This window comes from Ovis canadensis, chromosome 1 (genome assembly GCF_042477335.2).
Source record: "Ovis canadensis isolate MfBH-ARS-UI-01 breed Bighorn chromosome 1, ARS-UI_OviCan_v2, whole genome shotgun sequence".
NCBI lineage: Eukaryota > Metazoa > Chordata > Mammalia > Artiodactyla > Bovidae > Ovis > Ovis canadensis.
This window is the reverse complement of record NC_091245.1, coordinates 218254239-218280422: the sequence shown is the minus strand read 5'-3', so window position 1 is coordinate 218280422 and position 26184 is coordinate 218254239. Positions and strand designations below refer to the sequence as shown.

General features: G+C 40.9%; 1 protein-coding gene across 4 annotated transcripts in view; it reads left to right on the top strand.

Moving 5' to 3' along the window:
- FNDC3B (fibronectin type III domain containing 3B) overlaps positions 1 to 26184 on the top strand; it is a 414553-nt gene that overhangs the window by 367120 nt on the left and 21249 nt on the right. For all 4 annotated transcript variants that reach the window (XM_069560055.1, XM_069560042.1, XM_069560049.1 and 1 more), the window contains 2 exons: positions 3126 to 3406; positions 17427 to 17639. In XM_069560055.1, coding sequence (XP_069416156.1) covers positions 3126 to 3406; positions 17427 to 17639 — 494 coding nt within the window. The remainder of the gene's footprint in view (positions 1 to 3125; positions 3407 to 17426; positions 17640 to 26184) is intronic.

The window sequence follows — 26184 nt, the reverse complement described above, 5'->3', positions numbered from 1 at the left end:
CTCTCTCTTGATCACTGTCTAGGAATTTCCTTTTATTAAAAAAAATTTATACACACACATACATATACACACACATATATACAGACACGCATACATATATTTCTATCACATACACATATACATATATTTATATCACATACACATATACATATATTTATATCACATACACATACATATATTTATATCACATACACACATACACATATTTATATCACATACACACATACATATATTTATATCACATACACACATACATATATGTGTGTATTTATATATATATTTATATATATGCTTCCCTGGTGGCTCAGTGGTAAAGAATCCACCTGCCAATTCAGGAGATGCAGGAGACACGGGTTCAATCCCTGGGTCAGGAAGATCCCCTGGAGAAGGAAATGGCGACCCACTCCAGTATTCCTGCCTGGGAAATCCCATGGACAGAGGAGCCTGGTGGGCTGCAGTCCATGGGGGTGCAGAGTGGGACATGACTGATAGTTATATAAGGTATTAATATTAGGAGAAGCAAAATGAGAAATATATACACTATTTTTGCAACTTTTCTTTAAGTCTAAAGTTAGTTCAGTGTATGTTGTTGTTTTGTTTTAAGAAAATTGCTTTAGGAAAATTTAGGAAACTAGGAAAATTGCTATTGCGATTTTGTTCTTGATTTTCCTAGTGAGAAGGAGGGAAGTGAAGCACTGACCATTGGCTTAATACTCTGCCAGGATTTTGCATGTTAACAAATTTAATCTTTAAAATAACTATAAATTATGTGTTGCTATGCCCATTTTATATCTGAGGAACCAGACTCAGAAACATTAATTTGCCTAAAATCACATGGTTAGTAAGTAATGAAATCAAGATATGAACAAAGCTCCAACTCTAAAATCTATGTTCTTTTCCTTGTATTACATAGTTGTTAAAACCTCAGTTAATATGAAAGTTGGGCTCCATAGTGTCTTATTTTTCTGCCCCTGTGATAAATTTGTACCCCCCAAAATATCTAAATATATGCTCTTAATTTGTGACATAAATATTCTACCAAAAAGAAAGTTGGTGTTGTCATGAAATAGGACTAGATGTAAAAAATTTATTACAGAAGGGTTTCAAAAGCGATTTGATAGCAAATGAATGCTCTTAACTTGCTTCTCTGAAATGAATGATAACACACAGGCATTGTAGTGAACCTTTGATATAAGAGCTCAGATGACTTTCCTTTTGGTTTATCATTTGTCCTCATAAGGTCTCCTGAGAAGTAAACTAGATTTTTGAGTACTTTCATTTTTGTCAAGAGGTTGCCAAGTGTTTGTGTAAGGGAAAAAGATGTTGTTAGCGATGTTTGTTGAGCACATGCTTTGTATCAGGTACTGTTCTGGTTGCTAGGGCTACAGCAGTGAACCAGACAACCTTGCCGTCACAGAACTTACATTTTAATCAAGGGAGAAATTAAATGAAATATATACTATGTTGGTGATAAATGCTGTAATGAAAATAAAAGCAAAGAAGGGAAATAAATGAGAAGGATCATGGGGGTTGAGGTGGGGGTAACTACAAGTTTAAATGTGGTGTTCAGAGAGGTCTCTGCAAAGGGCAAAACTCCAGAGGAGCCTGAGTAGCTGATTGAGTGGGCTATGCAGATGTCAGGGAAAGAGCTTTGTGGAGAAGGGGCAGCGAGTTGCAGAGGCCCTGAGGTGAGCAAGCTCGGTGTCCCTGTGAGACAGCAAGAAAGCCAGTGTGGCTGGAGCAGAGGCAGTGAAGGAGGAAGCAGGAGACAGTGAGGGCAGAATGGTTCTGGGTTCTTGGGGGAGGCAGTGGTGGCGAACAGATCGGACAGGCTCTCGTAGATAGTTGTGAGAACTTTGACACTACCTGTGTATCTGGTAGGAGAGCATAGAAGGGACAGTGGTTGTTACAGATTGTGGGGCATGGGCTGATGTAAATACCAGTTAGGAGGTCACTACAGTCACCAGATGCGAGAGAGTGTAGTCAGATTAGAATGGTAAAGGGTGTGCTGATGGCTTGGGCAGGGGTATGAGAGAAAGAAAGATGCCCAGCAGTGATTCACAGATAAGGCACGAACAATCTGAAGGCTGGGGAAACCACAGGTGGTGCAGTGGGGGTGGAAGGAAGGATGAGCAAGAATGGGGTGGACACCGTTTTGGAACTGTGCAGACACTTGAGTCTGAGGTGCCTATTTGACATTTAAATGGAGATATTCAGTGGGCAGTTGAATATGCTAGGCTGGCATTTAGGGCAGAGGTCTGGACTGTACACATAAATTTGGGTGTAGGGATAAATGGCATTTGCCCTGAGACAAGGTGAGATGTCCAGGAGTTTAAGCAGAAGTGGTACAGAGGTGTGCAAGGCCTGGGGCCTGGTTTCCTCCAGGGCTGAGAGATCCTGGTGATGAGTCGCAGGTTGCAGAGGTGACTGAGAAGCAGAGCAGGTAAGTAGAAACAAGAGGACGGCCCCGGAGACTGAACGCGTGAGTATTTGAGTGATGAGTGATCAGGTGTCAGCAGTGACACTCAAAGTCAGGGGAGAGCAGAGCATTGACTTCAGATACAAATTTCGCATTCACATGGAAAACAATGAATACTTTTCTAAATTCCTATACTTCTTTCAGAGCAACACTTCAGTTAAAAGTCACATTACTGGATTTTGATCCCAGCTTGGCATCTGAATCTTGGGCTTGAGTTATTTGATCTGACTTTGAGTTCCCTCTTCTCTGAAAGGCAGATAAATCTAAGGCAAGGCCATACCACCCTGAGCGCGCCCGATCTCATCTGAAAGGCAGATCAGAATAGCTTCCATGCATTACCTACCTCAGACAGTTATTGTGAAGACGGCTTAAGAGTACATAAAGTGAAGTGGGCTATGCAAATATGAAGTGTTACTTTTAAATGATCTTTCATAAGAAACAAGGGCAACATTATCTTTTATTAGCAGAAAAGTGTGATTGATATCTTTTGGAAAGTGGTTATCAGTATGAACAATGTGGAGGATTTGTCTCCACCTACATTTCTGGCAGCCATCGTGTGACTTTAGACTCGGCAGCACCTAGTGTGGAGGCATTAGTAGGTGCTCATGAAGTAATGGGGACATTGTCTCGCTGTTCTGTTTTTCAGGCTGTTAATCAAGCTGGAGCAGGACCGTCCAGTGAGCTTGTCCTTTGCCAGACACCAGCATCTGCCCCTGACCCTGTCTCCACTCTGTGTGTCCTGGAGGAGGAGACCCTCAATGCCTATCCCGATTCACCTTCTGTGTGCCTTGTACTGAACTGGGAAGAGCCGTGCAATAATGGATCTGAAATCCTTGCTTACAACATAGATCTTGGAGATACTAGCATCACTGTGGGCAATACCACCACCCATGTTATGAAAGACCTCCTTCCAGAAACCACCTACCGGTGAGTGCAGGAAAGATGAAATATAGCTGCATGGGCACATACATCAGTGCATAGGGCTACAGAACCTTCGGGTCCTAAAGGCCAAATGGGTGAATTCTAGTCATTTTTAATGTATTTAAGAGTACTAAATGCAAATACATTTCAAAAACTTGTCCTGCTTTTTACTTTATGAGTCAGTTACAAATTGATATAATTCCTAACTCTTGAGGGGACATTTCACCAACCATTTTAAGTCAATTCCTCCTCCTTAGTCTTTTGATAAACTGCTTTTCTTGGTGTTTTTCCTCTGTCTAATCACTCTGCTACACCCTCTGTGTGTGCACCTCTGAAGCAGGGCTTTGCCATTCTTCTGATCCCCTCAAAGCAGACACACTGTTACAGAGCATCTGTGATGGATCTTTTATGCAGGATTTCATGAGTAGCCAGAGAAATGACACTATATCACACTCCACCCAGCAAAACTCACTTAACACCTGCATTCTTCCTTTCCCTCAGCGTTCCTGTCGAGGAGCCAGCGCTTCACCTTCCCCTATGCACCTTTTTCTCAACATGGCCTCTTGAGATTTCAAGACATTTAGTTCTGTCTCCAAGGGCTTCCCAGGTGGTGCTAGTGGTTAAGAACCTGCCTGCCAGCGCCAGTGCAGGAGACGCACGAGACGCAGGTTCAGTCCTTGTGTGGGGGAGATCCCCTGGAGAAGGAAATGGTAACCCACTCCAGTTTTCTTGCCTGGGAAATCCAATGGACAGAGGAACCTGGTGGGCTACTGACTATGGGGTTGCACAGAGTCGTTCACTACTGAAGGGACTTAGCACACATGCACCAAGCTGCTGTAGCTAGGAGACCAAAAGTTCAGGATTAGCATTAGAGGAGTGCAGGAACCATTCGTTATTCCAGTGCCTTTTCAGGGTGTCTTCCTTTGTCAAGTTCAATGGCTTATTAAGGAGGTGAAGCAAAGCCTGTTTCAGAAACAGATCCTTAGCTGTGTCTTCAGGCAAATTAAGCTTTTGGTGTTTCAGCGTCGTCCGCAGCATGAGGAGAACAAGATCACTTACTTCAAAAACATGTTGTAAGGAGTAAGCAAATGAATATTAAATGCTTATGTAGAGTCCAGCAGCAATACATAGCAATTGCACAGTAAACATGCACTGTAATTTTTATTGTTATCAACATCTTTACCAAAAAAAAAAAACTGGTTCTTCTTGAAGTGTAGCAGGAGAATGCAAGCAGGTAATTTTACTGCTAAAAAAAAAGGTTTACCACTTGACTTATTTTTTTTTTTCTGCAGTGTTTTCTAATGTTATAGTCTGATTGACTACCTTTTTCATCCCCAAGGTAGTCTATCAGACTATAACATTGGAAAACACTGAAGGAAAAAAATCAGTTTATCAGCTGTAAGATACCAAAAGTTCCAACCTGCCTAAGCATCTTATCCCTACTTTCCCTCTCTTCCCGTCTTTTGTGGATAATTCATGAGTGCATTCATTTTCCTTTTCCAAGTGATGACAGCAGTTTTTTTACTCTTTGATTCATTTCAGAGATCCCTCTTGGGCGCAGACCCACTGTGCACTGTTTGTCTATGAAACAGTGATGAACACCATCCTTGCCCTCAGAGCACTCAAGGAATTGGGACACTTATACAGCAACCTAAGATAAAAGGTGCTTATGACCTCACAGGCCGAAAATGACACTGTACGGAGTCCTTTTGGCATTTCAGAAAGGTCAAGATCCAGGGTTCAGAATGGTTAGGATGGTTTAAAGTGGGAATCAAGTTAGAAATAAATAAAAGAGGTATGACTTACATAGCTAAAGAGACAGGCCCCAAGGGCATTTTTAATTTTTAGCATCTTATCCAATCTCAGAAAACCACCCTCCGCCTTTATATGCTAACCAAATACTGACCGTTGTGTCCAAAGCACTCTAATTGGAAATCAGAGGTGATTAAACCCAGACCTTGACCTCAGGGACATTCCCAGTGATGATGCTCTATGGAGACCTGACCATGAGGTATATCTCTGGGGAAAAATGAGCAAGTGAATGTCATCCCCTAACTGTTCCTCAGAGACCACATTCCAGAATATTGCCTGACTTGGACCCTCAGGCCAGAAAACCTATGAGGAAGCCACTGGCTCAGGGCTCACTGGAAGGTCTCACATCTGCTGTGAGACCCACAGTTCATGTCTGTGCCAGAATGGATGCAGATCCTCAGGTCAGTCCTGTGATCATTCAGGTCAGCAATCATAAAGGGCTTTTAGGACAAGGTTCCAGCCCAAGAATTTTGCCTCTTCCTCCCATTATGCATACCTTAAAGGTAATGTAAATGATTATAAAACTTTAGGGGTTTTAGACGGTTGATATTGGAGGAATGCTGATATTTGTTAGTCAACATGTAGTCGAATGACTTCAAGAAAGAAATCTAGAAATCAAAAGTTCAAATGAAGAAAACTGACGTCGGGGATCTTTGTTCGTTGATGAAATGCCAATTACAGTGGAAATCATCAACAATATATTCCATATAAGTGGCTGGTTAAAGACATGTTAAAAAGTCCCTCATTCTTTTCAGTGTTAATATACAAGGCTAGTATACTGAGCTGAATGTGGAAAGTCACACTGGGAGGATGTCACCTCTTAACCTTACAGGGCAGCTTGGAAGACACTGTTTCAGACAGATTGCATGAAAAATGTACACCTTTAGAAAAGACAAATCTTTGGCCTTAAGTCATATTGTGTGTTCTTGACCAAAAAAAAAAGATTTAGTCAAAATATTTGCTGGCCAGTCAATAAATAAAATGGATGTTTCACATTTAAGATACTAAAATTAATATTCACATTTAAGATCATCATTTGTCCAACTTAAGGAATTTTGTTTTTATAATACTTTATTGGATTCTCTATAGTAGAACTCCAATGAGCCCATAGTCTTGTTCTTTTGTGGTTCAAAAACATGAGATCGTTGTAATTGTGGTGAAATACAAAATGAGTATTTCAGGGAACTGAGGGTATAATTTTAGTCCAATCAACTTTTACCTCACCTTTTTTATCCCACAAATTGGTCAAAATATAAGTGAACAGATCATGATGTTCTAGATGAAAATGTGGAATGAAACAGGCTATGGGGCTTGGATAAAAAAAGACTTGTTTCTTTTAATTTTTTTTTTTAACCTTTAGCAGTTACACATTGTTCTCACATGGAGTTTTGCTGGGACAGAAATGTCCACTTCTCCAGCCAACCTACTGACGCTAAAGTGGATCCATCCTTTCTCTACTGGGGCTTGCCAGACTGTCCACTGGCTTACTAACATCCTGTATAAAATTTGGTGGGAATTATAATGAGATTTTTTAAAGGCACCACTTTTAAATTTAGAATTGAGTTTGTGTTTTGATTCGAGGAGGGAAAAACCGTTAGAGAAAAAAGAAAAAAAAAATAGGGATGTAGCTTTCTTTTGCATGCTCCGGCCACTATAGGCTTTGTGAGCTGAGACAAGATCGCCTGGTGTTACCCTTTCGCAGAGCCCTGGCGTGAATATCTCCAGTGATGAAGCAGTGTCTTCAGCTTCAGCTTCTCCTCACCAGGCAGTTTAACTCTTGTTTCTGTAGAGTTTCCCCTATACTTTGTTAAAACCTGAGCTGAAATCTACTAAAATTGATCCTGGACTTTCTTCTAGAACAGTGATACTCAAAGCATCAGTATTAAGTGTAATTTATCAGGCCCTAATGGGAACCCCTCAGAGAAGGCAATGGCACCCCACTCCAGTACTCTTGCCTGGAAAATCCCATGGGTGGAGGAGCCTGGTAGGCTGCAGTCCATGGGGTCACTAAGAGTTGGACACGACCGAGTGGCTTCACTTTCACTTTTCACTTCCATGCATTGGAGAAGGAAATGGCAACCCACTCCAGTGTCTTGCCTGGAGAGTCCCAGGGACAGCGGAGCCTCGTGGGCTGCCATCTATGGGGTTGCACAGAGTTGGACATGACTGAAGCAACTTAGCAGCAGCAGCAGAAACCCCTGGAATCAGAAATCTCAGGATAGGGCCCAGCACTCTGTGCTTTAATTAGCCCCATAGGAGATTTTGTTGCCTGTTAAAAGTTTGAGAGGGCTCAGTGGATCAGCAGTAAAGAATCTACCTGAAATTCAGGAGACGCAAGTTCGATCCCTGGGTCTAGAAGGTCCCCTGGAAAAAGGAATGGCAACCCACTCCAGTATTCTTGCCTGGAGAATCCCATGGACAGAGGTGCCTGGCAGGCACTAGTCCATGGGATCACAAAGAGTTGGACATGACTGAAGAGACTTAGCATGCACACACACAAAAGTTTGAGAACTTTGCCCGAGAGCAGTGATTCTAAGTTTTACATGGAGAGGTTTTGCAAAATACAGAAGTCTGAGCCCCACCCCTATGGCCTAGACATCATTAGCTTATTATGTCAGCTGTCTCTTACTTAACCATCTTCACTTTGTTCAAATCTGTCTTCACTGGCAGGAGTTTCTATAACCCCTTCCAACCTCTTCTTTGGGTGATTTCTGTTTCTTAATGGCCTCTTTAATGAGCAGTGTGCTCACCTCCAGGAATAGTGTGGCTGGCTCAGAGCAGAACAAAGTTGTCACCTTCTTTGTTTTCCATAGTGAGCAGTTGGTAAGGTTGCTTAAGATCACTTTTTTTGGCAACCTCATTATATGTCTGACTCATGTTGAACTGGCAAATGGCTAAAACTTAAGGTATATTTGTTTGCTCTTTTTGCTAGGTAAAATGGGGGTGAAAATAACATTTTTTGAGTCCTTATATGTCAAGCACTACATTAGCCTGTCAAAAAGTGAATCCTGAGTCATTTCATTCTAACGAGATGAAGTAAGCTTTATAAGGAGACAAGTTCAGAGTAGTTCAAAAGTAGTGCACTGGAGTCAGACAGCCTTGACATCAATCCTGGGTCTCTCACTTGTTGCCTCTGTGACCTCTGGTACAGAGGTCTTTGTATCTCTTTAAGCTCTTTGTATCTCAGTCTTCTGATCTATAAAATGGGGATGATTACTTTAACTACCTGATAGGGTAATTTTTTAGACTTCAGGTACCTTGTGAAGGACCTGACACATAAGCTCTCAATAAATTTTCTGTTGCTAATGTTTGGAAGGGAAGAAATGAGCTGGCAGGTGGGTTATGACCTGATTACAGGTAGAAATGTGTGGAAATCTGGCATTGTCCTTCAAACTATGGGAGACTTCTAAGGTTTCTTTCCTACAGAGGCAGGGCATGGGGAAAAAAAAAAAAAAAACACCTCCAAGTGCCTGGTATCCAAGGAGCTATCAGAAGGAGATAGGTTGAAGGGAGGAATGACTGAGCCAGCAAAGGTTACCCTTCCCGGCAGCCTTCTCCAACTTTACTCTGAACCCATCTTTTTCCTAAAGAGGTTTCCTGTATTTACGCTACTATTTAATATTTCCTCAGAGGTCTACTCTTTGATATTTTTCTCTTCTTAATTAGATTATTAAGTAGTAGACTGGTGGGGTGGGGTAGCGTACAAAACCTATCTTTTGCTTCTTAGGCCTCTCTTACCCATAACTCTTCAGTGGAGGAAGAGGGGTGCCGTCCTCACTGTCCCCTCCTCCCTGCTCTCAACACCTCCTGAGAACTCGGATGGCTGACTGAGAAGTCACCTTCTCCAGTTTTCAAAGTCATTCTTCTTTTGACATAATGTAATGCCACTTGAGACAGAGAGAGAGAGAGAGAGTGTGTATAAAATGCATCCTGTTACGCTGTGATCTTCTGAAGCAGTAATGTATTTGAGATCTAAAAGTAGCAGATATTTTAATAATGAAAGTCCAGTCAAAATTTATAAAGAATATACTTCTTAATTTGATTTTATTGAGTCAGTATTATCAGTATACTGATGGATATTGCAAACTCCCGGACACTTGAAGAGATTTTTCGCATCAATTCAGATGGCCAAGACAGAGCTTCTCAGAGTTAAATCACTTCCCTGCATTGGAAAGAAAACTTTCATTTCCCTTGTACTTAACTTTGCAGAGCTTAAGATTTCAGGAACTGACATATACTGCATGTTTGGGGGTGGGGGGAGCTATAGATCTTATCTAAATGTCAAGGTTAGCGTGTTAGTTCACTGAGAAAGAGAGAACATCTCAAGTTTGGGTTTGGGATAGACTAATTAATTTAATAGAACTTGAAAATGAGTTTTTTCTGAGGTTAATTCTTAGAATTGTTCCTCAAGATAGTATTTGGTTCCATCCGTCCTAGGTGAGTTGTCACTGGAATTAGGAAATTATTTTCATACACTGCATTTTCATCACAAAACACCAGAAATATTAGCTTCCTTAGTCCTTGTTCAGTTTTCTCAGCCTTCGGGACTCAGAGTTTTTGATATTTTTACCAGTTGCAAGGAGACATGACTTCATTTGATCAAGTCCTCAGTTCTATTTCAGTTTTGAGTGTCACTTCATCCTTAAAACTAATTAACATTAGGTCAGTGCCTCAGCCACAGGGGAAAATGTTTTCCATGCATTTTTACTGAAACACATTTTGTTGCTTGAATAAATTGAAGCAAATATTTTAAAATCTAGGTAGTTCGGTGGTGCTGCTTGTATGTATATTAGTTGCTCAGTTGTGTCTGATTTCTCTGTGACCCCATGGACTGTAGCCCACCAGGCTTCTTTGTCCATGGGATTTCCCAGGCAAGAATACTGCAGTGGATTGCCATTCCCTTCTCCAGTGGTTCTTCCTGACCCAGGGATCAAACCCAAGTTTCCCGCATTGGAAGCAGATACTTTACCACCTGAGCCACCTCGGGGCACTAGTGGTAAAGAACGCACTGCCAATGCAGAAGGCATGAGAGATATGGGTTCGATCCCTGGGTCAGGAAGATCTTCTGGGGGAGGTCATGGCAGCCTACTCCAGTATTCTTGCCTGGGGAATCCCATAGACAGAGGAGCCTGCAGTCCATAGGGTCGCAAAGAGTCTGATGCGACTGGAGCAACTTAGCACATACACACACAGTTCATTCCAAGGCCAAAAGTTTTAATAATGTGAAAGGAAATTTGACTGTTCTAAATGTCTATTTCATTGGCAAAAGGCAGTTGTTGAAAGTGTGGTTCGAATTAAAGTTATCTTTTGGTTGGAAGAAGCTGTGTTTGGTTCAAGTTATACCTGGAGGGAATGGTGTGTTAATACATGAAGACTTTGAGTCTAGAAAGACCAGCTTCACACCCAGATCTGACCTGTATCTGCTGTGAGGATTAATGCAAATGACTGAACCTAGCTGGCTGCAGTTTCTGCACTTGTGGAATAGACAAAGGGTCAGGGTAGAAATTAGTGATAGTATTGCACATATCAAATCTAGACTTCAGCACCTACTAGCTACTGTGTCATTTAAGTTGAGTTATTTAACTGAAGTTTCCTCATCTCTAAAAGCAAGAGAAACAGTCACCTCACCACATCTGTGGTCTGGAAGGCCAGCTGAACTGTGCCATTTAATAGATGGGACTTGAGCATCCATGGATTTTAGTAACACTGGGGGTCCTGAGACCAGCCCTCCATGGGTACCAAGGGACAACTGACTCCATAGCACAGACCCTTGAACAGAGCAAGTTCTCAGTGTTGTTGTTGCAGAGGTTATTGTTAACATTTCACCCGTTCCCAAGCTGCTGCCTCACCTTCTGAGGACGGTTTAAAAAGAAGGCCGTCCTTTTAGCTGTTGTTGGGTCCTTGACAATAATTTAGAGAAAGGAAAAACACAGATGGAATCAGCACATTCCTCAAGTAATAAAGTGCCATGGTGGTAGTAATACAGCTAGAATGCGGACAGCTCTCATGTGCCCGGTGCAGTGCGTCTCACGTGGATGCCCAGCACATTTTCTTCATTGTTGGGGAGGAATACGGTCTGAAAGGAAGTCATAAAAATAATAACTCCATAAATTAGCACTTTAAAGTTTACCAGAGAGCTTTTGGCCACCTGGATTCCTTTTCTGATTGAATGGCGAAGTATAAAAGGTTAAAAAATAGAAAATGCTTCCCACGTTGCTTATCTTAAATAAGTAATCCTCTTTGTAAATGCAGCAAATATATTACCACTCCCACTTTATAGAGAAGGAAACTGTTACTTTACAGGTGTTAGATAATTTCCCTGCAGTCACCAGAGTGATTAGCAGAGTAGCCAGAGAGGCTTCACTGCTCAGGAGAGTTAAAATATTACCATAACATTCTTATTCTTGGGGTGGGTGGGTGGGAGTATTTATGGCTAATATTCAATACATTTACCAAATATATCTTGAGTTAAAAGTTCTGAGAGCCAGAGAGCTACAGATGTAAGAATCCCACTACCTACCAAAATACTATGGGGGCCTTGCAAAGAAAATGAATTTACAAAAGAAATATTAAATCTACAAAAGAAATATTAAATCTACATTTCTTTCTGTGTTATAAACTATTTATGTGTTATAAACTATTTCTAATTCTTATACATGATTGAAATCTCCTCTCATTTTTTGTCTTGGGCAGAAGAGCAATCTTAAGCAACCCATTATACCTCACTTTCTTTTACTTCCTGATGTAGCCAAGGGCTGTGGTGGCTGCATGGAGCAAAGCAGTAGGATCACCTTGAATACAAGGTGAGCTTGGCTCTGGAGGACTATGGGCAAGCAGATGGAAGGAGGCATCTTGGTCTCTGGGCTCTAGGACTAACTCTGCACAGAATAAAGGGAAGAAATAGCACACTGAACAGTGGAAAGACATTCACGTAAACCATATAGGTGAGGAGATTTGTTTACCATTGGAAAAAGACTGAGACTTACAGGTCTAGCTTAATTCCTTTTTCCTCAATAGGGAAAAAAGGAGTAATTTCTACCACCATGATGACTATCTTTTTGGAAAGACTTTTCCTCTCTAGTTGCAGAAAAATTTCTTTCTTTTCAAATAATAGGGGAGAAACTCTTAGATTAATACCATACAGCTATTTTACAAGACTCGTGTTAGGAAACAAAGAAGAGTTTATTGTAGTCTTTCAATACTGTGTTGCAATATGCCAGCAAATTTGGAAAACTCAGCAGTGGCCACAGGACTGGAAAAGATCACTTTTCATTCCAATCCCAAAGAAAGGCAATGCCAAAGAAATGTTCAAACTACAGCACAATTGCACTCATCTCACACGCTAGCAAAGTAATGCTCAAAATTCTCCAAGCAAGGCTTCAACAGTATGTGACCCAAGAACTTCCATATGTTCAGACTGGATTTAGAAAAGGCAGAAGACCCAGAGATCAAATTCCCAGCATCTGTTGGATCATAGATAAAGCAAGAGAGTTCTAGCAAAACATCTACTTTTGCTTTATTATCTACACCAAAGCCTTTGACTGTGTGGATCACAACAAACTATGGAAAATTCTTAAAGATTTGGGAAGACCAGACCACTTTACCTGACTCCTGAGAAATCTGTATGCAGGTCAAGAAGCAACAGTTAGAACCAAACATGGAACAACGGACTGGCTCCAAATTGGGAAAGAAGTACATCAAGGCTGTATCTTGTCACCCTGCTTATTTAACTTTTACGCAGAGTACATCTTGCAGAACGCAGGGCTGGATGAAGCACAAGCTAGAATCAAAATTGCCGGGAGAAATAATCAATAACCTCAGATATGCAGATGACACCACCCATATGGCAGAAAATGAAGAGGAACCAAAGAGCCTCTCAATGAAAGCGAAAGAGGAGAGTGAAAAAGTTGGCTTAAAACTCAGCATTCAGAAAACTAAGATCATGGCATCTGGTCCTATCACTTCATGGCAAATAGATCGGGAAATAATGGAAACAGTGATAGACTATTTTCTTGGGCTCCGAAATCACTGCAGATGGTGACTGCAGCCATGAAATTAAAAGACACTTGCTCCTTGGAAGAAAAGCTATGATCAACCTAGGCAGCATATTAATATGGTTTTTCAGTAGTCATGGATGGATGTGAGAGTTGGACTATAAAGAAAGCTGAGTGCCGAAGAATTGATGCTTTTGAACTGTGGTCTTGGAAAAGACTCTTGAGAGTCCCTTGGACTGCAGGGAGATCGAACCAGTCCATCCTAAAGGAAATCAGTCCTGAATATTCATTGGAAGGACAGATGCTGAAGCTGAAACTCCAATTCTTTGGCCACTTGATGTGAAGAACTGACTCATTGGAAAAGACCCTGATGCTGGGAAAGATTGAGGGCAGGAGAAGGGGACGACAGAGGATGAGATGGTTGGATGGCATCACTGACTCGATGGACATGAGTTTGAGCCAGCTCCTGGGTTCGGTGATGAACAGGGAACACTGGTGTGCTGTAGTCTATAGGGTCTCAAAGAGTCAGGCCCAACTGAGTAATTGAACTGAATGCTATGTCAAGAAAGTCACATTGTATTACCTAAGAGAGACCTGATGAGGCCCTAGTTCAATAGAATCTGAGAAAAGGAGACTCTTTGTGATAGAATTTTAGCTGTACTTTATCAGAGATAGCTGTTGGCTACATTCCAAACTGAGGCAGGTATTCATTCAGTTTTGGGTGATTATGAACAGATCTGGTATAAACATTTATGTGCAGGTTTTTATGTGAACGTAAATGTTTTAATTCTCTAGAGTACAGCCCAAGAAGTGTGATTGCTGGATCATATGATAAATGTATGCTAAAGTTTATAAGAAACTTTCTAAGCAGACTGTTTTCCAGTGTATCTGTGTACCATTTTGCATTCTCAGCAGCAAAATATGGGAGTTTCAGCTGTTACTTATACTTGCTAGAATGGTATTAAGCATTTTAAAATTTTATCCACTTTATTGGGGAAGGATAGTAGCATCTCGTTGTTTTAATTTGCATTTTCCTAATGGCTAGTGGTGTTAAACATATTTTTGTGTGCCTATTTGCCTCATGTATGTCCTCTTCAGTGGAGTGTTTGTTCCAGTCTCTTGTCCATTTTTTAGTTTTGTTGCCAAGTTTTGGAAGGTCTTAGATGTATTCTGGATGCATGCTTTTCACATCATATCTAAAAATTCTTTAATTCTAGGTAGCACATATTTCCTCCTATTTTCTTCTTAAGTGTTTTACATTTTGCATTCTATTGTTAGGATCTATGACCCATTCTGAGTTAACTTTTGAATGAAATCTACATTGAGATTTAGTTTTGGTTTTGATATCCAGTTGTTCCAGTACCAGTTGTTAAGGCAGTTCTTTCTTCATTGAATTAATTTTGCAAATTTGTTGGAAATCAATTGGCCATATCTGTGCAGGTCTGTTTCTGTTGGTCTGTGTCTCTCTGATAACACACTATCTTGATTACTATTTATAGTAAACCTTATAATAAGTCCTAAATCAGGTAGTGTGATTCTTCCAACTTTATTATTTTTCAGATTTGTGTAGCAACATTTTTTAGTTCCTTTGCCTTGCCATGTAATTTTAGAATCAACTTATCTATATCAACTAAGGAGAATCCTGCTGGAATTTTATTACAGTTACATTGTATCTATAGATCAGTTTTGGGAGAATTGACTGTTTTTCTATGTAGTGTTTTCCAGTTCATGACCACAGTATGTCTCTATTTAGGTGGTCTTAACTAGTCCCAGCTGTGTCTTGACGTTTATTTACCTACCATCTCTGTCTTTCCCCCCACCCCACCCCCACCGACTGGATCTTGTGCCTAATGTTAAATAGCAGTGGTGAAAGTAGGCGTCTCTGCTTTGTTCTGATCTCCCAGTTAGTCTTTGACCATTAAGTGTAATGTTGGCTGTAGGTGCCCCTTTCTGTAAGTGCCCCTTTCAGGTTGAGAAAGTTTCCTTCTATACCTAGTTTGCCAAGAATTTTTATTATGAATATATGTTGGGTTTCGTTAAATGCTTTTTCTGTATCAGTGGATGTGATCATGTGGTTTTTCTTCTTTAGGCTGTTAATTGATGGAATTGGCTAAAGGCTGAGGAATAAGACAGTGTAGAAAAGGAAAGAAAAAAAAAAAAAAGAGGAATTCTCTGGATTTTAGGCTATATTGAGTCCAAGCCAGGGGATGATGGAGGGGGGAAAATGGTGAATTCACTGCTGGTTTGGTGATAGCTTAGCTTCTTCCCCAAATCCTTTAGTTGGTATTTCCTTTTTGCACTTCTTAGATGGCTGCTTTATTTATTTTGTCCAGGTTTAATAGCCCCATTCAGTGGGAGAGACAGGGTAGTGTGTGCTTACTACATCTCACCTGGAACCAATCTATTGTTTTTACCTTCTTAACAATTTACAGACATTATTAAATTGACTTGCTGAATTTATGTAATTTTAAATTTGAAGAATTAAGGTTCATTTGTGGTCATATGATGGATTTAGGTACTGTAATATGTAATGATATTTTCTGTTTAAATATAAGCAGGAATTGCTGTGAGACAGATGTACATAAAACTAAATTATAAGAATATTTTAAACTGATCTGTTTCCTGAGAATTTCTCTCTGACTGTATTTTTTAATATCATGTGTTTTGAAACACTGTTTCAAACTCACATCAGGTTTAAATGTTGAAACTTTTAGAACTAGTGATACCACACTGCTCGTTCAGATGAATAAAATGCCTGTATACCTAGCAAGGGCTCTGGGTGGACGTTTCCACTGGAGGCCTAGTAATGAGGCATGAAGAGATGGAGGAGAGGCAGATCTGAGAAAGGTCTCATGTGGATGAAGCTGTGGAGATGCTGAGGTTATTGAGAGGACTGTCCATTTACAGGAGAGGAAGAGCAGAGAGAGTGGGGTGGGGGCTTGTTTGAGACCTTTACTCTGAGAAGTGGAGGAGGCAGGCCTCTGCAGGCACCTGCAGGATGCCCCAGTGCCAGTAAGAAACAAGCTTCAGCAACATGTACTTACTGCAGCAAGGGGTGTAGAGGATGAAGAAAGATGGGGCAGTGCCATCAATGTGTTGTCTGATGACCTTGGAGAAATTTTTCAGTTAATCAGTAAGCAAGTAGAAGAACAAGAAAAATGGGGATGTTGATGGGATATTGTATTTTATATGTATGCATGCTCAGTCATGTCCAGCTCTTTGCAACCCCGTGGACTGTAGCCCACCAGGCTCTTCTGTCCAAGGGATTCTCCAGGGAAGAATACTGGTGTGCGTTGCCGTGGCCTCCTCCAGGGGATCTTCCCGACCTAGGGATCAAACCCGCATCTTCTTGCATTGACAGGCAGATTCTTTACCACTGAACCACCTGGGAAGACACACTTTGTTTGATTTTCAGTTCCTTGACCATGAGAGCAGTGTTAATGTATCTTTATTACCTGTAACACTGCACATAGTAAGCATCCAGTTAAGATTTCTACACTTCTGAGTGACACTCTGTCACCAGCAGTGTCTGCACACTCAGTGTTGATTAGAGACTAGCAGAGATTGTTGGGTGAGGCTGGAGACAGAGGAGGAAAAATGCACTATCGAAGAGCTGTTGTCCTTTTTGTCAAAATCTGAAGAAGACTCTTGTTCTCCTCTTTCATTTATAATTTCATTAGGTTAAAGCATCTGCCTGCAATGCAGGAGACCTGGGTTTGATCCCTGGGTCAGGAAGATCCCCTGGAGAAGGAAATGGCAACCCACTCCAGTATTCTTGCCTGGAGAATCCCATGGAGGAGGAGCCTGGTGGGCTACAGTCCATGGGGTCGCAAAGAGTTGGACACCACTGAGCGACTTCACTCTACTGTTTATAGCTTACTTACTTCCAAAACTGAGGAGGCAGCTAAAGGGTAGCCAGAACAAAATATGAAAGTCTTTAGTATATGTTCCCTTGAACAAGGATCCTTTTTTTTTTTTTTTTTAATTAAAGAACTAAGGAATATCTTACTAATGTGCTGTTTGGGGCTGTTGATTTTGGAATGGAAAAGATAATGTGTCTTCCGAGCCGCCCATTTCTGTTTGTATTGATTATTTTAGCTGGTTTTCCTTTATTCCATGATACTGCTTTATAGGAGCAAGTAAGAAATATGACATCCAATGTTGATTTCAAATGAGGAATCACTGGTTCTTAAGCCTGTGTTTGTGATTTTTTTTTTCAGGATCAGAATTCAGGCCATAAATGAAATTGGAGCTGGACCATTTAGTCAGTTCATTAAAGCAAAAACTCGGCCATTACCACCCTTGCCGCCTAGGCTCGAATGTGCTGCTGCGGGGCCTCAGAGCCTGAAGCTGAAATGGGGAGACAGTAATGCCAAGACGCACGCTGCTGATGACATGGTGTACACGCTGCAGCTGGAGGACAGAAACAAGAGGTGAGAGGCCTAGGGGTTCATCCGAAAACTCCATGACTTTGGCTTATGGGATGAAGTCTTCACAGTTCTTTTGGCCTCCGAAATACTCCTCACCCTTGTTGAAAGACTTCCTGGTATTTGGGTTCTGCACTTTATACTCAAAGTTGTATTCTCCATTTGGAATTTTCTAAATTAAGAGTCTAATGATCCTGATTTCCCTATAGATGATAAATACATGTTTGTTTGTTTGTTTTTTCCTTTCATAAAGCCAGAAAAATGGAGAGAAATTCTCTGAAAGGAAAATGGTCAAATTCAAGTCCCTGCTGTGTAATAGTGTTAGATTAGTCATGAGTGCAGAGGGAAATAAGACTCAGGAAGGGATGTTAACCTCTTTTAAATATTCAGTAACCGTCAGGACAAACATGTTTACCAGTCTGAAATAGCTGTGGTGATGTACAGATGGGGACTGTGCTCTGTAACCATGGGCAGTGCAACATAATATCAAATTAACTAGAGCAAATAGGAGATTCTTTATAAGATTCCATACTCAGGAAACACTCTTGGTGACAGAAATCAAATCCAGCCTTTCACATAGTATTTATTTAACCTAACTTCATTTCCTCTGAGAATGGCCGATCAGAAGATGGGCAGCTGACCTGTATTTAGGAATAATTCAGCTGTGGAGCAAAAGTTAATGACCGAAAGTTTTGTTACCAAAAGTTCAAACAAGAGTCTCAGCTTGAAGGAGGTGGGAAACTACCATAAAACCAAGACAGCCTTTTGGGGTAGACATGCTGCCCCTTCCTGCACACACCTGCTGAAGCAAGAATCAGGGTATGTGGAAGTGTTTCTGTCATTTCCCCTTAACGCATCATGGTTCCCTGCTCTTTCATGTGGGGACCTGCTTCTTTTTCAGACCCCTTCCAACCTCCACTTCTGCTCTGCACTTGAGTCCTTCGATTCAGGTCCGCTCAGTGGAGTCCTGGTGTGTGGAAGGCATTGTTGCAAGGTGGGCCTTCAGTGGAGACCAAGAACAAAAAGAAGGCTCTGCCCCATCTCCAGGAGCATGATATCAACCTACACGTCGTCAGAGAACACTAGCAGAATTGGAGAAAAGTGCTCTGGGAGTTTGAAGTGGGCAGACATAGGGAGTAAAGTGCAGACTCTCTGGTTGCAAAGAACAGGAACAGCTTTGTGAAACAGGTCACGTTTGAACTTGACATTGGAAGACCTAGAAAACACAATAGTTTGATTTAGAACAAAAAGTGATCATCCTTTAGGAAATGAGTCCTAGTATAGAAAGAACAGAAAAAGTAAGCTTCTTCTGGGGAGATTCATTAGAGATCAAATTCATATTCATTTGCAGACAAGATCATTCATCTTACCATGCCATGTGCTTTTGGATGCATTTTTCACGGGCTCATTATTTTGTTGGCAGGAGACTCCTCAACCTTACTGGCAAGAACAGGAACTATGGACTAACAGCAATCATGATAAATATATTAAGCTAGCATTTGGGGAAATTTGTAAATGAGTCTTTTTTCCTGGGCTTTTGACTTACACTGGTGGTCCTGAGAACCTTCCTTAGAGAACACCTTCTAGTTGTACTATTTAGAAAAAAAGCAAATTTCTGAATCATTGTTGAAGCTGGTGGCAGAATTGGGATCTGAGCCAGCACCTCCTGACCTGCCTGTGGAGCTGCCTCAACTGTCACCTCCAGGAATGTGGGGAGATTGACAGCTCTGCCCCGTCCCCAGTGTGCTGCAGCCCCGTCCCCAGTGTGCTGCAGCCCTGGCCTGCGCAAGGCAGCAACCTGAGCTACCTCGTACAGAGAACCATACCAATGCGTAGAACAAAGGCTCTGTGAGTGCTGGTCCAAAGAAGAATGCTGTTGTGAGACATCTGAAAATGTCAGGCAGGAAAGAGTGCAAACCCTCGTAATCAATCCATGCTCTTCCCTCATAAAAAAAGGAAAAAAAAACTGGCTTGTTAAATAAATGACTTGTCTAAATTTAAATGGCAGTTTAAGAAAACTCACCATTAGGAATAGTATTTTTCTTATTTTTATGAGCTAGAGTCCAGATTTATCTTTTTCTAAATTAAATTTGTCAGTGTTCTCAGAAGTTATCAAAGTGATGGGGATAGAAAATGTAATAAATTCTCATTTTATTTGTGGAATTATTTTCCTGGGATTTAAAAGGGTGAAACATGGCCTAATTTGAGTCTGAAGATGACCTTCCGTGCCGTCTTGAAACTGAACTGTTGTCATGAATGGTCCCATGAATCCAAGCCTTTGACTTTGGCTCTTGACTACTGAAGATTAGGGAGAAACACTTGGCATTGGATAGATCATAATATTTGTACTTAAGTCTTTGTCAGTTCTGCTCCCCTTGAAGTTATTTAAAACTTGGATATGGCCTATCCAGTGAAAGGAACAGCATTTTCTTCCAAAATGACAGCTGTCTTTTTAATTGAAATTGTGGTTGCTAGAGTGGTTTCTAGTTGTGGCTTTTGGGAAAAGTGTTCACATTCTTTAGCATGTGTACTGATTTCATTAACCACCAATTAGTTTCTGTTATAGATGTGGCAAAAATATCATATATCCTTCTGTGGCCAAGGTGAGAACCAGAGTTTGTGGTGTTCGTGTACTTAGCTGTCAGCTCTCAAAATATTTCTTTTCCCATGTTTGCCTGGCTCACTGGTCACTGTAGGCATTTGGAAGGAGTGCCACAGTGTCTGAGTTTTACCACTGTCCTTGGCAGCCAGTGCAAGTAATCTGAGTCTTTAAACATGAAGCAGCAGCAGAACAATGAAAATGCATAACGCTGCGCTTGGTAATTGTCAGATTAAAGAGTTAAGTTGATTTCAGCTACTAAACTATTGCTCCCGAGTTTTCCATATCCATAAAATAAAGGAGTTGAACTAGAAGCTGAACTCTAGTCTAGAAAAACTTCCACCTTTTTCACCTTAAAGCCGTGAATCTCTGTAGATTCTTTGTGAGTTAAATCCTATTCAAAAAGGTGTCTTTTGTAAATGATTAGAGAATGTCCTCTTTTTTTCTTCATGTTTTAGCTTCTACTTTTGATAAATAAGAAGAAAGATACTAACATTCCTTAAGAATGACCACTTAATGGCCAAAATCCTTAAGGTTTTGCATCTATGATGTGCTGGCTTATTATGTTTAATTTATAGAGCTCACAATCAAAAAAATCTGACATGGCCCAGAGATTTCTAAGTATACTGTTTGGCAAAAAAAAATGTATTTTCAAACCCTCGAAAAGGCACTACTATTTACTGAGCACCTACAAAGTGCCAGGCATTTATCAGCATTATTTAGTTCTTGAATAGATCACAGTCTAGTGGGCCATAGGTAGAAGAGACAGCAGATCATAGTGTGAAAGGCTGAAAGATTGACTTAAGCACAGGGTGTTGAGGGAAGGTGGGAGAATGGCATATGCTTTAGGCTGAAAATTGAACAGAGAGGGCTTATTCAGAAGGTAACAGGTTGGATGAGTCTTAAAAGAGTATCAGTCCATATAACCTCATGCTGTAGAGCTTCAGGATGGAGACCAGCGATGAGGACTCAGGATTGGGTGGAAACCAAAGCTATAATCCTTAGGAAACAGAATGTCCTGGATCTTCATGTAAATGGCTTTCTATTCTGGTACTTTTACACATGGATTTTTTTTTTTTAAACTTTGGGCTGCTTCATGTAAAAAAAGGGCTTCCTTGGTGGCTCAGCTGGTAAAGAATCCACCTGCAATGCGGGAGACCTGGGTTCGATCTCTGGTTTGGGAAGATCCCCTGGACAAGGTGGAATGTCTACGCACTCCAGTATTCTGGCCTGGAAAATTCCATGGACTGTATGTAGTCGATGGAGTCACAAAGAGTCAGACATGACTGAGCAACTTTCACTACTATAGGGCACCTTGCCCAAATCCTTGCTTCAAGGTAAGTCCACCTAGAATTCATCCGGCTCACTGGGACTTCCTGTGTAGAAAGTTTTTCCCCTTGAACAAGACATTTGTTTCCCACATACTCAAGATTTTGACCCACAAGGTTCCAAGTCCAAGATCAATGATTATATATTTATGCAGCAGCCTCAAAGCAGGACTAAGTTTATCCCTAGCACTTAGATTATGATCACTCAATCATCAACTTTTTTAAAATTACTGCAGTGTGCTAGGTCTTGTGAGGTATGTAGCCTGCCTATAAGGAGCTTATCTTGCTGAGGAAATAAATTAATGTGAAAAAACAAGCAGATAGCACAAGTGATTTTATTTAATTTCAACAGAAAAACAAAAATTATGTTAGTTTGGCTATAGAGTGATTAATTCTGTTATTCTTAACAGATCTAGCATAGATCCAAATGTCTTTGTTTCCTTTATATGCAAGAAAAATATATATCCAAAAGTAAACATTTTCATAATGCTGCATTAACCTAATACAGGGATTAGAATAACAAGATCAGCTCATGCATTTTAAGAGTATAATGTTGTAATGATGATTTTGAAGCAGCATCTGTCTGTGTTACTGAAACAAAATGTTGATGCTGCCCTAACAGAATTTGAGTTGATGCTGACTCTCATCCTGACCCTGTGGGACCCTGTTCCTGATAATTACACACAGCACTGAGGCAAGAGGAACTTAAGTTCCAGGAATGCATTTATGGTTAATCAGTTGTTCAGGTTACTCAGACACCCAATGTATTTTAAAGCAAGGCTCCAGCCAAGTGGGGATTGGAGAGAGGGCTCTAATAGAATTGGATAATTGCCACTTGTTCTCCATTTAAATCAGCCCTTGTACCCATGACACTTTTCCCTTTAGCCAGCAAAATTGGGGGTGGTTTGTAATGTGTGCAGTATAATTGCCAGTTCACTGTTCAAGAGGAACAAAAAGTAACCTGCATGAAGAAACCGTAAAAAAATACACACTAGGCAACAAATGAAAGTGGCCACAGTACATGAGCACTCCGGGAATGAGCGCATGCCTATTATAGAACAAACTCCTGCTTGTATTTCTCAGAGAATATTGTTGAATTAAATGAAATAGATGTTAACTAACTCAGGGCCTACAAAAGACCTTTGGTGTTCATTTCCTTTTGCTTCTCTGGATCAGTCTCCAATTCACATGACCACCCTTGCTGGGTAAATGGCATTTTTTATAACCTTCAAGCACCGGAAGACAGTTGTAGTTCTGGACAGGGATGTCAATTCTCTGTTGTAATCCCACATCCGTTACTAAATTTCTAAATGACTAGAGGCATGTCCCTTAACTTCTTTTGGCCTTAGTTTTTCCATTTACAAAATGAAGCTAGTGATACCTGTCTTCAGTCCCTGACTGATGGCGGGGGGAGGGGTGGGGGGGCGTAAGAATTTTTATTTCTTTAAAAGGGAGCATAAAAATTCATCACGCAAAATGAAAAATATTACTAGTTTATTTTGTTTCAGGCTGAAATGTTCTAAGCACAGCCTGAGGTGAAGGGTAATAAATGAACTATTTGAGATCTTACTTGCACCAGAAGTAAAATTCAGACTACAGTTTTTTCTTCTGTAAAATAGAATCGAATTTCTATTTAAAAAATAAGTAGCAGAAGGGAAGTAGATACCATTTTCCATTTCATTTTTTCCTAAATGAGATAGGATTGAGGCAAGGCCTCTAAAATAAAAGTAGACTAATAAAAATCTGGAAGACTGAGAAGAATACGCTTGAAGATGAGATTCCCTGCACATGTTAGAAAGCAAAGTAAAAGAAGAGTTTCAAAGTTCTCAGGTGGTCCTTAGAGATTCTAGTCATCCTTGCTTTGAGTATAAGTAAATTTCTTTTTTGATATATATCAAGTGCAGTGTGGACAAAAAAAAGATGCAGATAGTCTTATTCTATGTACAGAATTTCATCAGTAGCTATAGTGACATTTTACTTCTTAGAAAAGAAGCATAACCAAAATGTATTGCACTCTGGTTACTCATAAGCCAAAAGGTCCATGTGGAGCTGGGAACATGAGGGTTAGGAAATTAATGCCTTTCCTCATTGGTCTTTTGGAAATCACTCTTGGCACTTGAGTGTTCAGTCTCCAAACTGGCACTCTCGGCAACATAAGAACCAGCTTGGGAAAAGAACCTTCCTTGCCTCAGGTATCCCTACTTGGTGCCACCAGCTGCCATCTGCTTCTGCATAGAAATGGCAGGACTCTGTGTTCTTGCTGGAGTGAGGGCACATACTGTTCATTCCTGTTTTGAACATCCTCCATCCCGAAGATAACTTCAGTAATGTAGGGAATGCACACAGACACACTCACACAATCCAGAGAAATTAAGAAAAAATGAAGCTAATGACATGGCATTGCTAAGAAATATAGCTGCATTGAGCTTACTAGCACTTGTTAATTTGTGATATTTCGAAATTGCCATTTGCAGTCATTTGAGGACCACAGGCCATTTTAGGTCAGCAGGTTAGATCATTTTGAGTTCATATTAATGGGCTGCTGTTAGCCTTCAGTGTGCTGATAGCAACAAGAAAGTAAACACAGAAACCTCAGGATTACCTATTTTCTACTATGAACTTGTTATATGCCATCCAGAGAATTCTTGGATTTTTTTTTTAAACAAAACTGTTTTAAGGAAACAGATTTTAAAATTAAGTTATTTGTATATCATTTTCCTCTGAAATGATTTAAAATAAGCACATAAAAATGTAATATGTCTGAATTTTTTCTGTCAGTTGCACTTTGGTGCAAAAAAGTCATCTTTTGCAATATTAAAGCCTAAAACGCTGAGGTTGAAAGAATTCCTTGAAAATGTCAAAAATCTGTTGTTTTGCCTTCATAATATATGTTTAATAACAAATCATATGATTTTCTTGGTCCTTTCATTTGGATCTCAGTAAATTCCTGCCAGGTGAATGAGACAGTTGTTATCCCAAGTGTCTAGAAGCGGACTGGAGAGCTTTGACTTGTTCATCATGATGGTAACGGGCTCTGCACTGGGGCCAAGGTCTTTGTACCTCTTCATATCTACCATGGAGTACTCAGACAGGCAAGCAAAATAGAGGTATACTCGTTCTGTATTTTTAAATATGTAAAATGTTTGTTTCCAATCACTGCTAAGTTACCAGCATTGAAACCCACGTGTGTGTGTGGTCATCAGAGGGTTTCGTTTCAAGAAGACATAGTCAAAGCTGAAGCCAGTTGGGGGCAGAGCCATAAAGAATTTATTTAAGCCATAAACTCCCAGCAACCCACCAAACCTGCCATGTTTATGTTTCCCCTTCCAAGTAAGTATCTGTTTTAGTACATGAGAGCATTTCTTTGTTTTTCCTTTCCCTAAGTAAAAATGCCCAAATTTCCATTCATGGCCAGCATTTCTGTAGCATCCGCTGCTCCGTTTTCAACTGTTTTCATCAGCGATTCTCAGCCTGGCTTCCCCAGGACAGGGCGATGGTATTTACATGCAGTTTTCCCACCAGCTCCAGGAAGCCTAAGGGATGTGGGTGAGGGGGGTGCCCTCCAGACTTCTCCAGTGTTGAGAAAGGAGGTAAATCATCCATGAACCTTGCTGCTTTGTTATTAAATAGTATTATAAACAATAACCACTAATGTTTATCAAGCACTCACAGGTGCTAGGTAATTTGTAATGAGTTCTCTCTGCATTTTCCCATTTAATTCTCATAACAACCCTCTGAGGGGGTCGGCACTACTGTAGTACCCATTTTACACAGGAGAAAACAGTTTACTTGGCTTACATTGGTGAAGATCATCAGGCTGTTGAACTCAAACTCAAGTGTCTACAAAGGTTGATATTACCGATTGTGCCTTCAGCCCCTGCACCAGTGGGGGGCAATCGCAGGGTGTTTCCATTCCTGTCCTCTTACTTGGCCTTCACAGGAACCCTAGGTCATGGGACTGATGCTTCCAAAGGCCATGGGCATTGGGAGTTGAGGGTGGAGCAGAAGATCTCTCAGAGGCACTGCCAGTGTAAGCCCAGGGCTCCAGGAAGACCTTTAAGGAGCTGTGATATCACCAGGGGCCCCTGTGGCCTGAACTGATACTAAAATTACTCAGTGACTTTATTCAGCGTGAACTACATTCTAGAAACCATGCCACCTGTTATGTATGTAAATGTGTGTATGTGTATAATATCTTGTGTTTCTGTAGCACAGAAGCATTCATGTAATAAGCAGTGCAAATTTCATGCAAACTCCCTGGTTACCATTCAGTGGCGGGGGGCAGTGGGGGTTGGTGAGTGTTATACGTCTTGCACAAGCCGTAACAGATGCAGCCGAGCATCACAAGTTCAGATGGACCTCTTCCTGCTGGGACATGAACTGGTAGTAGCCCCAGCCACCTGGAGAATAGCCTGTGTGGTGGGAGTTGAGAGCCACAGTGGTCCTCAGGGTACCTTGCCCTGACTGGGATGGTTGGTGGCACTCATGGTACAGGATCTGGAGCCACTGGGCTCCTTGTGTTTAACTCTTACTGTATGTTGGGCTCAGTGCTAAGCTTTTTACCCACATTTCCACAGTTGACTCTCAAAACAACCTATTAGGTGGATACTGTCCCTGGTTCGCA